This window comes from Oncorhynchus mykiss, chromosome 31 (assembly GCF_013265735.2).
Source record: "Oncorhynchus mykiss isolate Arlee chromosome 31, USDA_OmykA_1.1, whole genome shotgun sequence".
NCBI lineage: Eukaryota > Metazoa > Chordata > Actinopteri > Salmoniformes > Salmonidae > Oncorhynchus > Oncorhynchus mykiss.
In genome coordinates, this window is record NC_050571.1 from 26,001,327 (window position 1) to 26,015,593 (window position 14,267).

Here is a 14,267-nt window from a genome sequence, read left to right on the forward strand (position 1 = left end):
GGATGGGTATGTGAATGGATGTATGTATGGATATGTGGATGGATGAATATGTGGATGTATGGATTGATGGATGGCTTTGTTCTCTTATAATATCCACCTGGCACATCCAGAGGATGGCAGACCACCCCTCATAACCTGGTTCCTCTCTAGGTTTCTTCCTAGATTCCTGCCTTTCTTGGGAGTTTTTCTACATCTGCATTGCTTGCTGTTTGTGGTTTTAGGTGGGGTGTCTGTATTGCACTTTGATTGATTCAATTTGATTGATTGATGGATGGGTATGTGGATTGATGGATGGATGGATGGATTGATGTGTGGTATGATGGATAGATTGTAGATTGATGGATGGATGGATGGATGGATGGATGGATGGATGGATGGATGGATGGATGGATGGATGGACATGTGGATTGATATGGATGGATGGATGGATGGATGGATGGATGGATGGATGGATGGATGGATGGATGGATGGATGGATGGATGGATGGACATGTGGATTGATGGATGGATGTGTGTTATGGTGGATGGATTGATGGATAGATGGATGGATTAATGGAAGGATGTGTGGATTGATGGATGGATGGATGGATGGATAGATGGATGATGGATGGATGGATATGTGGATTGATGGATGGATGGATGGATGGATTGATGGATGGATGGACATGTGGAGTGATGGATGGATTGATGGATAGATGGATGGATTTTTGGATTGATGGATGGATTGATAGATATGTGGATTAAAGAATGGATAGATTTGTGGATTGATGGATTGTTGTCTTTCTCCTTCTCAGTGGGCTTGCTGGGTCTACTGAAATGGAGGACTCGTCCTGAGCTCCTCAAAGAAAACCTGGAGAAACTCAAGATCATCGACGGAGAGGAAGTGGTCAAGGTGTGTGTGTGTACTGTGTGTGTGTGTGTGTGTGTGTGTGTGTGTGTCTGTCTACTGTGTGTGTGTGTAATCTCATGGCCTCTCTTCCCCTCCTAGTTTCTCCAGGACACTCTGGATGCTCTGTTCACCATCATGATGGAACACTCCCAGACTGACGACTACGACATCCTAGTGTTCGACGCCCTGGTGAGTGAGTGTGTGTGCGTGTTCATGTCTCTCACTTATATTCTCTGTCACTCTTGTACCTGCTCTGTTCTCTGTCAGTCAGTTTCATGTTGCATGTGGCTGTCTCTCGATCTCTATCCATATGCCTCTGTTATTCTCACTCTGAATAAACATGTCTGTATGTCTGTCTGTTGCTTGTCTGTGTGTCTTTGTACCAATGAGGCCAACTCTCTCACCATATCAAATACAACTGTTATCCCTTCCTCTCCTCCCCTCTCTCTCTCTACCTCTCTCTCCCCATTTCGCTCTCTCTACTACTCTCTCTCTACCTCTCTCTACCTCTCGCTCTCTCTGTCTCAGATCTACATCATTGGTCTGATAGCAGACAGGAAGTTCCAGCATTTTAACACGGTGTTGGAGGCCTACATCAAACAACACTTCAGCGCCACGCTGGCCTACAAGTCAGTACTTCTTCCGGTGTCCAACCCCTCCTCGTCCGCTGTCCAACCCCTCCTCTTCCCGTGTCCAACTCCTCCTCTTCTCACTGTCTCACTGTCTTATTGTCTTAGAAGCAGCCTGATGAAGACTTTAATGCCATCATTGTAATAATAATGTATTGCATTTCCAATTTCCTTGGAAATGCCATCACTTTCCCATTGCTAGTAAGACGGTGTAGTTAAAGCAGTAAGCTGTATTGATAATGACTCAACATGTCAGACTCATAATGACATTTCCACAGGAGATGATGAACACATTGATTTTCCACTGTTGAATGACGTGTGTCATCATTAGCATTATGATGACAGATGATGTAGGCCTCATGATAGTGCTGGATTCAGGTAGGGTATGGTATGTTTACATGCACACTAATAATTCCATTTTAAACTGATTATGGCAGTAGGTCGAGTATGGCAATAGTCATGTAAACACTTTACTCTGCTTATCTTAATCGGTGTAAGGTCAAAATCAAGGTAAGCATACGGCAATTAAAACATTTATTTATGAGCAATCTATATAATTGTTAGGACATGTAAACAGGCTGAATCAGAGTTCCAGCTGTATATTTGATCTGCACATGTGGCAGCACCAGCAGCACAAACTTCCCTCTTTAGCGCGAGTGAAGGATTATTAGGGAAATTACGTATTCACAATAATCGTATTCTAAAATTTAATTAAATATAAATATTTTTTACATCTCAGCAATCTACACACAATGCCCCATAATGACAAAGCAAAAACTGCTTTTTAGACATTTTTGCAAATGTATAAAACATTCTAAAACAGAAATACCTTATTTAAAATAGAGCTCAGGTGCATCCTGTTTCCATTGATCATCCTTGAGATGTTTATACAACTTGATTGGAGTCCACCTGTGGTAAATTCAAATGATTGGACATGATTTGGAAAGGCACACACCTGTGTCCCACGTTTGACAGTGCATGTCAGAGCAAAAACCAGGCCATGAGGTCGAAGTAATTGTCCATAGAGCCCGAGACATGATTGTGTCGAGACAGATCTCGAGAAGGGTACCAAAAAATGTCTGCAGCATTGAAGGTCCCCAAGAACACAATGGCCTACATAATTTTTAAATGTAAGACGTTTGGAACCACAAAGACTCTTCCTAGAGCAATCGGGGGAGAAGGGCCAAGGTCAGGGAGGTGACCAAGAATACGATGGTCACACTGACAGAGCTCCAGAGTTCCTCTGTGGAGATGGGAGTACCTTCCAGAAGGACAACCATCTCTGCAGCACTCCGCCAATCAGGCTTCTATGGTAGAGTGGCCAGACGGGAGCCACTCCTCAGTAAAAGGCACATGAAAGCCCGCTTGGAGTTTGCCAAAAGGCACCTAAAGTCTCTCAGACCATGAGATACAAGATTCTTTGGTCTGATGAAACCAAGATTGAACTATTAGGCCTGAATGCCAAGCGCCATGTCTTGAGAAAACCAGGCACCGTCCCTATGGTGAAGCTTGGTGGTGGCAGCATCATGCTATCGGGATGTTTTACAGCGGCAGGGACTCAAGGCAAAGATGAAGGTAGAAAAGTACAGAGAGATCCTTGATGAAAATGTGCTCCAGAGCACTCAGGATCTCAGACTGGGTTTACCTTCTACCAGGACAACGGCCCTAAGCACACAGCCAAGACAACGCAGGTGTGGCTTCGGGACAAGTCTTTGAATGTCCTTGAGTGGCCCAGCCGGAGCCCGGACTTGAATTCGATCGAACATCTCTGGAGAGACCTGGAAACAGCTGTGCAGAAACGCTCCCAATTTAACCTGACAGAGCTTGAGAGGATCTGCAGAGAACAATGGGAGTAACTCCTGTAGCCTCATACCCAAGAAGACTCAATGCTGTAATCGTTGCCAAAGGTGCTTCAACAAAGTACTGAGTAAAGGGTCTGAACACTTATGTTATTTCAGATTAGTTATGTTATTTCAAAAATGTAAAAAATGTGTTAAATTAACGGGTATTGTGTGTAGATTGATGTGGGAAAACTATTTAATATGTTTTAGAATAAGACTAACAAAATGTGGAAAAAGTCAAGGGGTCTGAATACTTTCTGAAGGGACTGTATACAAAAGTATGTGGACACCTCTTCAAACTAGTGGATTCGGCTATTTCAGCCACACCTGTTGCTGACAGGTATGTAAAATGGAGCACACAGCCATACAATTTCCATAGACAAACATTGGCAGTAGAATGGCCTTAGTGAAAAGCTCAGTTACTTTCAACGCAGCACCGTCATAGGATGCCACCTTTCCAATAAGTTAGTTAGTCAAATTTCTGCCCTGCTATAGCTGCCCCATTCAACTGTATGTGCTGTTATTGTGAAGTGTAAATGTCTAGGAGCAACAACGGCTCAGCCACGTAGTGGGAGACCACACAAGGTCACAGAACTGGACTGCCGAGTGCTGAAGCACGTAGTGCGTAAAAATCGTCTGTCCTCAGTTGCTACACTCACTACTGAGTTCCAAACTGCCTCTGGAAGCATCTTCAGCACAAGATCTGTTCGTTGGGAGCTTCATGAAATGGAATTTCCATGGCAGAGCAGCCGCACACATAACTAAGACAACCATGCGCAATGCCAAGCGTTGGCTGGAGTGGTGTAAATCTCACTGCCATTGGACTCTGGAGCAATGGAAACGCGTTCTCTGGAGTGATGAATCACCCTTTACCATCTGCCAGTCCGACGGACGAATCTGGGATTGGCGGAGAACTTAACCTGAGAAATCATAACGCTACAGTATACAATGACATTCTGAACGATTCTGTGCTTTCAACTTTGTGACAACAGTTTGGGGAAAGCCCTTTTCTATTTCAGCATGACCATGCCCCCGTGGACAAAGCGAGTTACATACAAAAATTGATTTTTGAGATCGGTGTGGAAGAACTTGACTGGCCTGCACAGAGCCCTGACCTCAACCCCATCAAACACCTTTGGGACGAATTGGAATACCGACTGCGAGCCAGGCCTAAATGCCCAACATCAGTGCCCAACCTCACTAATGTTCTTTGGGCTGGAATGGAAGCAAGTCCCCGCAGAAATGTTCCAACATCTAGTGGGAAGCCTTCCCAGAAGAGTGCAGGCTGTTATTGCAGCAAAGTGGGGACCAACTCCATATTAATGCCCATGATTACGAATGAGATGTTCGACGAGCAGGTGTCCACATAATTTGGAGGAACATAAACATTTTGGCCACATTTTGGCCACATAAACATTTTGGCCATGTAGTGTATCTATCTTGATCCTGTGTGTAAAATGCTGACCATACCGCTTGCATGTGTGTCCACAATCGCGCGCATGTTGATTTTGTCCATCCACCACAGATAGGATCTGGAAACGCAGGTTGAAATATCAAAACTAACTCTGAACCAACTATATTCATTTGGGGACGGGTCGAAAAGCAAACATGTATGCCAATTTAGCTAGCTAACTTGCTATTGCTAGCTAATTTGTCCTGGGATATAAAAGTTGAGTTGGTATTTTACCTGAAATGCACAAGGTCCTCTACTCCGACAATTAATCCATACATAAAACGGTCAACCGAATCGCTGGCAAACAACTTTAAGGTGCATTAACTCCACCAACTGGAGTGTGGACCTCAGTTCATCTTTCAATCACACACATGGGAATATGCTCCTAAAAACCAATGAGGAGATGGGAGAGTCGGGACTTGCAACGCGTCAAGTCTCACAAAAATAACCAAGTTCTATTTTAGCGCCTGGCTATGTAGTCGCGAGCGAGCAGTGTGGGTGAATGATTGAATAGCATGTAAAATCAGCAAAAAAAGTAAAGTCCTCTCATTGTCAACTGCTTTTATTTTCAGCAAACTTAACTTCCCGTGAAACTGGAGTGCGCGCAATTCAAATGAATAATCATAAAACTGATGGATATTAAACATTTACAGTTGAAGTGGGAAGTTTACATACATCTTAGCAAAATGCATTTAAACTGTTTATCACAATTCCTGACATTTAATCCTAAACAAAATTCCCTGTTTTAGGTCAGTTGGGATCAGCACTTTTATTTAAGAATGTGAAATGTCAGAATAATAGTAGAGAGAATGATTTATTTCAGATTTGATCTCTTTCATCACATTCCCAGTGGGTCAGAAGTTTACATACACTCAATTAGTATTTGGTAGCATTGCCTTTAAATTGTTTGATTTGGGTCAAACGTTTCGGGTAGCCTTCCACAAGCTTCCCACAATAAGTTGGGTGAATTTTGGCCCATTCTTCCTGACAGAGCTAGTGTAACTGAGTCAGTTTGAAGGCCTCCTTGCTCGCACACACTTTTTCAGTTCTGTCCACACATTTTCTATAGGATTGAGGTCAGGGCTTTGTGATGGCCACTCCAATACCTTGACTTTGTTGTCCTTAAGCCATTTTGCCACAATTTTGGAAGTATGCTTGGGGTCATTGTTGATTTGGAAGACGTATTTGTGACCAAGCTTTAACTTCCGGACTAATGTCTTGAGATGTTGCCTCAATTTATCCACATCATTTTCCATCCTCATGAAGCCATCTATTCTCTGAAGTGCACCAGTCCCTCCTGTAGCAAAGCACCCGCACAAAATGATGCTGCCACCCCCGTGCTACACGGTTGGGATAGTGTTCGTCGGCTTGCAAGCCCCTCCCCTTTTCCTCCAAACATAACGATGGTCATTATGGCCAAACAGTTCTATTTTTGTTTCATCAGACCAGAGTACATTTCTCCAAAAAGTACGATCTTTGTCCCCATGTGCAGTTGCAAACCTTAGTCTGGCTTTTTTCTGGCGGTTTTGGAAAAGTGGCTTCTTCCTTGCTGAGCGGCCTTTCAGGTTATGTCGATATAGGACTCGTTTTCCTGTGGATATACAGTGGGGAGAACAAGTATTTGATACACTGCCGATTTTGCAGGTTTTCCTACTTACAAAGCATGTAGAGGTCTGTCATTTTTATCGTAGGTACACTTCAACTGTGAGTGACGGAATCTAAAACAAAAATCCAGAAAATCACATTGTATGATTTTTAAGTAATTAATTTGCATTTTATTGAATGACATAAGTATTTGATACATCAGAAAGGCAGAACTTAATTTTTGGTACAGAAACCTTTGTTTGCAATTACAGAGATCATACGTGTCCTGTAGTTCTTGACCAGGTTTGCACTCCTTAGTTGCCCTGGCTGTGTGTTTCGGGTCGTTGTCATGCTGGAAGACCAAGCCACGACCCATCTTCAATGCTCTTACTGAGGGAAGGAGGTTGTTGGCCAAGATCTCGTGATACATGGCCCCATCCATCCTCCCCTCAATATGGTGCAGTCGTCCTGTCCCCTTTGCAGAAAAGAATCCCCAAAGAATGATGTTTCCACCTCCATGCTTCACAGTTGGGATGGTGTTCTTGGGGTTGTACTCATCCTTCTTCTTCCTCCAAACACGGCGAGTGGAGTTTAGACCAAAAATCTCTATTTTTGTCTCATCAGACCACATGACTTTCTCCCATTCCTCCTCTGGATCATCCAGATGGTCATTGGCAAACTTCAGACAGGCCTGGACATGCGCTGGCTTGAGCAGGGGGACCTTGCATGCGCTGCAGGATTTTAATCCATGACGACGTAGTATGTTGCGGATGGTTTTCTTTGAGACTGTGGTCCCAGCTCTATTCAGGTCATTGACCAGGTCCTGCCGTGTAGTTCTGGGCTGATCCCTCATGATCATTGATGCCCCACGAGGTGAGATCTTGCATGGAGCCCCTGACCGAGGGTGATTGACCATCATCTTGAACTTCTTCCATTTTCTACTAATTGCGCCAACAGTTGTTGCCTTCTCACCAAGCTGCTTGCCTATTGTCCTGTAGCCCATCCCAGCCTTGTGCAGGTCTACAATTTTATCCCTAAATACTTATTTTCCACCATAATTTGCAAATAAATTCATAAAAAATCCTACAATGTGATTTTCTGGATTTATTTTTCTGATTTTGTCTGTCATAGTTGAAGTGTACCTATGATGAAAATTACAGGCCTCGCTCATCCTTTTAAGTGGGAGAACCTGCACAATTGGTGGCTGACTAAATACTTTTTTTGCCCCACTGTCTGTCATGCAATAAAATGCTTATTCAGTACTTAAAAATCATACAATGTGATTTTCTGGATATTTGTTTTAGATTCCATCTCTCACAGTTGAAGTGTACCTATGATAAAAATGACAGATCTCTACATGCTTTGTAAGTAGGAAAACCTGCAAAATCGTCAGTGTATCAAATACTTGTTCTCCCCACTGTAGATACTTTTGTACCTGTTTCCTCCAGCATTTTCACAAGGTCCTTTGCTGTTGTTCTGGGATTGATTTCCACTTTTCGCACCAAAGTATATTCATCTCTAGGAGACAGAAGGCGTCTCCTTCCTGAGCGATATGATGGCTGTGTGGTCCCATGGTGTTTATACTTGCGTACAATTGTTTGTACAGATGAACGTGGTACCTTCAGGCGCTTGGAAATTGCTCCGAAGGATGTTCCAGACTTGTGTAGATGTACAATGTTTTCTGAGGAATTGGCTGATTTCTTTGAATTTTCCCATGATGTCAAGCAAAGAGGCACTGAGTTTGAAGGTAGGCCTTGAAATACATCCACAGGTACAACTCCAATTGACTCAAATGATGTCAATTAGCCTATCAGAAGCTTGACATCATTTTCTGGAATTTCCCAAGCTGCTTATTAAAGGCACTGTCAACTTAGTGTATGTAAACTTCTGACCAACTGGAATTGTGATACATTGAATTACTGTCACGTTCGTAAACCAGCTTGGTATGTTTCCATCCTTTATTTTGGAAATTAAAACTTCAAAGAACAAAACGAACAATCGAAACGTTAAGCTAATAATAATGCTCACTGGCAACTATATCTAGACAAGATCCCACAAAGCACAATGGGTGCTTTGTGGCTACTTAAATACTAAAAAATGGCTACTTAAATATGATCCCAAATCAGAGACAACGATAAACAGCTGCCTTTGATTGGGAACCATATCAGGCCACCATAGAAATACAATTCCCCTAGCTAACCCACCCTAAATCACATCCGACCGCAAAACCTGACTCAATAGGGGAGGGTCCGGGTGGGCATCTACCATCGGGGGCGGCTCCGGTGCGCGTTGCCTGATGCTCCGGACTGTGGATCGTCGCCGGAGGAACCGGACCGTGGGTTGTTGCAGGGGACTCCGGACTGGGAACCCTCGCAAGAGGCTCCGGACTGGGAACCCTCGCAGGAGGCTCTGGACTGAGAATCCCCGCTTGAGGCTCTGGACCGCAGACAGTCGCTGGAGGCTCTGGACCACGGGCCGTCTCAGGAGATTCCCGGACTGTGGACCTTCTCAGGAGGTTCCGGACCGTAGACCGTCTCAGGAGGTTCCGGACCGTGGACCGTCTCAGGAGGTTCCGAACCGTGGACCGTCTCAGGAGGTTCCGGACCATGGACCATATCAGGAGGTTCCGGACCGTGGACTGTCTCAGGAGGTTCCGGACCGTGGACCGTCTCAGGAGGTTCCGGACTGTGAAACGTCGCCGGCAGCTCTGGACTGGGAACTGTCGCCAGAAGCTCTCGACTGGGAACTGTTGCAAGATTCTCTGGACTGGAACCTGTCGCCGGAAGCTCTGAACTAGGAACTGTCACCGGAAGCTCTGGACTGGGAACTGTCGCTGGAAGCTCTGGACTGGGAACTGTCGCCTGAAGCTCTGGACTGTGGAGGCGCACTGGAGGCCTGATGCGTGGGACCGGTACAGGTGGCACCGGGCTGATAACAACCACCTCAGGGCGAGTGCAGGGAGGAGGCACAGGACGTACTGGACTGTGAAGGCGCACTGGAGACACAGTACGTATGGCCGTCGCAGGATATACTGGACCGAGGAAACCCGTCCTGGCTGGATGCTCACTTTCGCACTGCAAATGCGAGGAGCTGGCACAGAACCCACCGGGCTGTGAATGCGCACTGGAGACACATTGCTTATCTCCACAAAACATGGTGCCTGACTGGTCCCACGCTCCTCACGGCGACTGTCTTGCTCTAGACACCAAAACATTCACTCTACCTCATCACTCCCCTAAACTATCTCACAATACTCCTCGATCAGTCTATCCCAATATTCCTCTTCACTCTCAGATTCGCCCCTCGGCTTCGCCGACCAACCCGTGTGCTGCCTCTCGGGCTTCCGTCGTGGTCGTGAACTTCGGAGACGCCGTTGATTGTCCTGCATCTGCTTCCATGGAAGGCTTTCATCTCCTGCCATTGTTTCCTCCCAAGTCCAGAATGTCTTCTCCTCCTGGCCACGCTGCTAGGTCCGTTTGTAATGGGATCTTCTGACACGTTCGTCATAAGGAGTAGACCAAGAGAATTAACAGCTCTCTATGGTCAGGGCGTGACAATTATAAGTTAAATAATCTGTCTGTAAACAATTGTTGGAAAAATTACTTGTGTCATGCACAAAGTAGATTTCCTAACCAACTTGCCAAAACTATAGTTTGTTAACAAGAAATTTGTGGAGTTGTTGAAAAATTAGTTTTAATGACTCCAACCTAAGTGTATGTCAACTTCCGACTTCAACTCTAGGTACATACAAGTGTCTTATATCGGTTGAAAGCTTAAATTCTTGTTAATCTAACTGCACTGTTCAATTTACAGTAGCCATTAGAGTGAAAGCATGCCATGCGATTGTTTGAGAACAGCGCCCCACATCAAAATATAGCGATTAAATATTCACTTACTTTTTGAAAAATGTCCTCTGATTTGTCATCCAAAGGGTCCCAGCTATAACATGTAGTGTCATTTTGTTAGATAAAAGTCTTCTTTATATCCCAAAAAGTCAGTTTAGTTGGCGCCATCGATTTGAGAAATCACATTTTTCAACATGCAGAGGAAGGAATCCGAAAATCTACCGCTAACCTTTGTTTCAACAAGTCAAAATAGGTTTCTATTTACTTCATGGAGGGTCATGTCAGGATGAGCTTGCAGGAAGGGTACCACATGAGGTAGGAGGATGTCTACCCTGTAATGCACAGTGCTGAGATTTCCTGCAATGACAACAAGCACAGTCCAATGATGATGTGACACACCGCCAAAGACCATGACGGACCCTCCACCTTCAAATCGTTCCCGCTCCAGAGTACAGGCCTCGGTGTAATGCTTATTCCTTCAATGTTAAACGCGAATCCGACCACACAGTTGTTGTTGCCATCCTGTACCTGTCCCGCAGGTGTGATGTTCGGATGTACCGATCCTGTGCAGGTGTTGTTACATGTGGTCTGCCACTGCGAGGACGATCAGCTGTCCATCCTGTCTCCCTGTAGGGCTGTCTTAGGCGTCCCACAGTACGGACATTGCAATTTATTGCCTTGGCCACATCTGCAGTCCTCATGCTTTCTTGCAGCATGCCTAAGGCACGTTCACGCAGATGAGCAGGGACCCTGGGCATCTTTCTTTTGATGTTTGAGTCAGTAGAAAGGCCTCTTTAGTGTCCTAAGTTTTCATAACTGTGACCTTAATTGCCTACCGTCTGTAAGCTGTTAGTGTCTTAAAGACCGTTCCACAGGTGCATGTCCATTAATTGTTTATCGATCATTGAACATGGGAAACAGTTTTTAAACCCTTTACAATAAAGATCTGTGAAGTTTTTATTTTATTTTTATGAATTATCTTTGAATTATCTTTTTATCTCTGAAAAAGAGACATTTCTTTTTTTGCTGAGTTTATGTGTAAATGTATTTTGCAGCGCTCGTGCATGTGACCCGAGTGGTATGGTCTGTATATAATGCATGAGTCAGCCACCAGGTGCCAGTGTGAATACTGTGTGCCTGAGGGCTGCAGTAGAAGTCTATGGGCTGAGAAACCAGCATAAGGTGGATTACTTGACCTTCGCACTTTACTGAAGGCTGGCCAGAATAATCAAACTGGGCTCACTGAGTCTTAGCTCTAAAATACCCAATGCTACCCTCTAGTCTCTCTCTCTTTCTCACTTTATCCATCTCTCTCCTCTCTCTGCCCCCTCCCCTCCAATCTGTGTTAAAATGGAGGATCCTCCTATGTGTCAACTCACCGACTTCCCCAGTCCTAGCCATGTCGTTATAGATTTTTCCTGATGTTACATTTAACGTTTAGGACTCAGACAGCCTCTAAACAGCATCCTCAGATTGTGTTGCACTTTAGTAATAGTCTTATCCTCTGTAATAACTGTTATTGTTTGAGAGGATTGGATTGTTTTAATCCAGTTAGCCAACAAGCCCAAGGCCATTCCTGGGAACAGTATGGTATATAAGCATAGTCCTAGTGTGCTGTGGTGTGTGTGTTTGAAAAATGTAATTAGCAGTGCTGAAATGAAGATTTTCCCACTCCCCCCCCTCTCCCATCTCCCTCTCCTCCCCAGGAAGTTGATGTCAGTGTTGAAGAGGTATCTGGATGTGTCCAGTCGAGGGGAGCAGTGTGAGAACTACCTACGCACCCTCAAAGCCCTGGAGTACATCTTCAAGTTCATCGTCCGCTCACGCATGCTTTACTCTCAGTAAGTGTGTGTGTGTGCCTCCTTCTCCCCATCTAACACTTACAAGCATATACAGATGTATGCGCGCACACACACACTCACGCATGTACACACTCGTTTACGGTGTTGTACACCCCCCTCTCCCACCCCTCCCACACACGCAGGGATAGTGTCATTGTATTACCGAGCTAATTCCCAGAGACAGCTTGCTCTGAAAGACGCTGATTGCAGCACTAATGCTGCTAATAAGCATTGATGATGAAGTGGCGTTTTTAATGAACACTGATGATGAAGTAGACCCAGTGCTGAATGAGCAGCCGTGTAAGAGGAGACACTGCTATACGTCAACTCTGCTGAAGGCAGCTCCATATGTTAATCATAAACAACATTTATAATAACAGCGTCACATAATTTGATTCTGACAGATTATTAGCAGAACTCAAACAGCGCTGTAAGTGCTTCTACGGTGTTTGTCTTGTGTGGTCTGTTGATCTGTCAGTTCGTTTTTAGAGACAATATGCAGTGTGTGTGTGTGTGTGTGTGTGTGTGTGCGTGTGCGTGCGCGTGCGTGTGCGTGCGTGCGTGTGCATGCGTGCTCGTGCATGCGTGCACGTACTTGCATGTATGTGTGACCACATTGTGGGTTCAGTAACCCCAGAGTGATAGTGTACTAGTCATTGCTCTCCCTGGTGTGATGCTAGAATCATGGATTGTTCCAGCCCTCTTCTCAGGTCTACCTAACTACTGCACAGAACGTTTAAACTCTCTGAACTGCAAGTCTACAGCACCCTCCCACTAGCTAGAGAATCAGTATTCAAGAGGAGAGCATACTGTACCGTAGGTGAATCTGTAGTATCATTCATGTCCTAAACTCATCAATGATTTAGTGTGCAACATGTAAGATTTATCAGTTTGAATCAGAAGTTTCTCAAGTTCTATAAGAGAACTCTGATTTATATAAGAAGAAAATATATTAGATGTTATCTCTCTCCTATAACCTCTTTCTTTAACCTGCTTTCACCGTTCTGTTTCACTTTCTTTCTCTTCCATAACTTTCTGCTTTATTTATCCCTCTGTTTTCTACTTCAGTCATGAGTCTTTATTTATCCATCTGTTTTCTGCTTCAGTCATGAGTCTTTATTTATCCATCTGTTTTCCTCTCGCTCCTCTTTATTTGACCTACCTTTCAATCAGCCCCTCCCTCCCTCCCTCCCTCCCTCCCTCCCTCCCTCCCTCCCTCCCTCCCTCCCTCCCTCCCTCCCTCCCTCCCTCCCTCCCTCCCTCCCTCCCTCCCTCCCTCCCTCCCTCCCCTACACATGTCTCTCATTCTTCCCATCCCTCCCTATGGCCTGTCCATCTGGTGTGAGTAGAGCATTAGTGTTGCTGTCCCATGGTGGTGAATGGACCATGATTAGGGCAGAGTTAGTGTTGTTGTCCCACTGTGGGGAATGGAGCTTGGTTAGGGCAGAGTTAGTGTTGTTGTCCCACTGTGGGGAATGGAGCTAAACCACTTATCTACACTCTTAGAATAAAGGGTTCCAAAAGGGTTCTTTAGCTGTCCCCATAGGATAAACCTTTTAGGTAAAAACCCTTTTATGTTTCCAGTCATTTTGGGTTCCATGAAGAACCCTCTGTGAAAAGGGTTCTACATGGAATCCAAAAAGGGTTCTTCAACGGGTTCTCCTGTTTAGGTTCCATACTGAAAAAGTATATAAACGCACTATGTAAAGTGTTAGTCTAATGTGTCATGAGCTAAAAAAGAAATTCCAGAAATGTTCCATACTTATTTCTCTCAAATGTTGTGTACAGATTTTTTTACATCCCTGTTAGTGAGTATTTCTCCTTTGCCAAGATAATCCATCCACCTGACAGCTGTGGCATATTGAGGTCCTGAGGAGTATTTATGTCTGTAATAAAGCCCTTTTGTGGGGAAAAACTCATTCTGATTGGCTGGGCCTGGCTTCCCAGTGGGTGGGCCTATGCCCTGCCAGGCCCACCCAAGGCTGCACCCATTGCCCAGTCATGTGAAATCCATGGATTAGGACCTAATTTTTGTTCAGTATAGATAACACACGAGTCTGCAGGGATAGAATGGTACAGAGATCCAGACAGGAACAGGCCACTGTGGTCAGACATACCCTGTTTATCAGTCTGTATTCTGTTTTGTATAATATACATACATATAATTTTATGTATGTCATATCTA

General features: G+C 44.7%; 1 protein-coding gene across 2 annotated transcripts in view; it reads left to right on the plus strand.

Moving 5' to 3' along the window:
* The window catches only part of LOC110504415 (dedicator of cytokinesis protein 2), a 136,807-nt gene that overhangs the window by 20,405 nt on the left and 102,135 nt on the right, over positions 1 to 14,267 (plus strand). For both annotated transcript variants that reach the window (XM_036969568.1, XM_036969569.1), the window contains exons 18-21: positions 795 to 892; positions 989 to 1,078; positions 1,418 to 1,518; positions 11,948 to 12,082. In XM_036969568.1, coding sequence (XP_036825463.1) covers positions 795 to 892; positions 989 to 1,078; positions 1,418 to 1,518; positions 11,948 to 12,082 — 424 coding nt within the window. The remainder of the gene's footprint in view (positions 1 to 794; positions 893 to 988; positions 1,079 to 1,417; positions 1,519 to 11,947; positions 12,083 to 14,267) is intronic.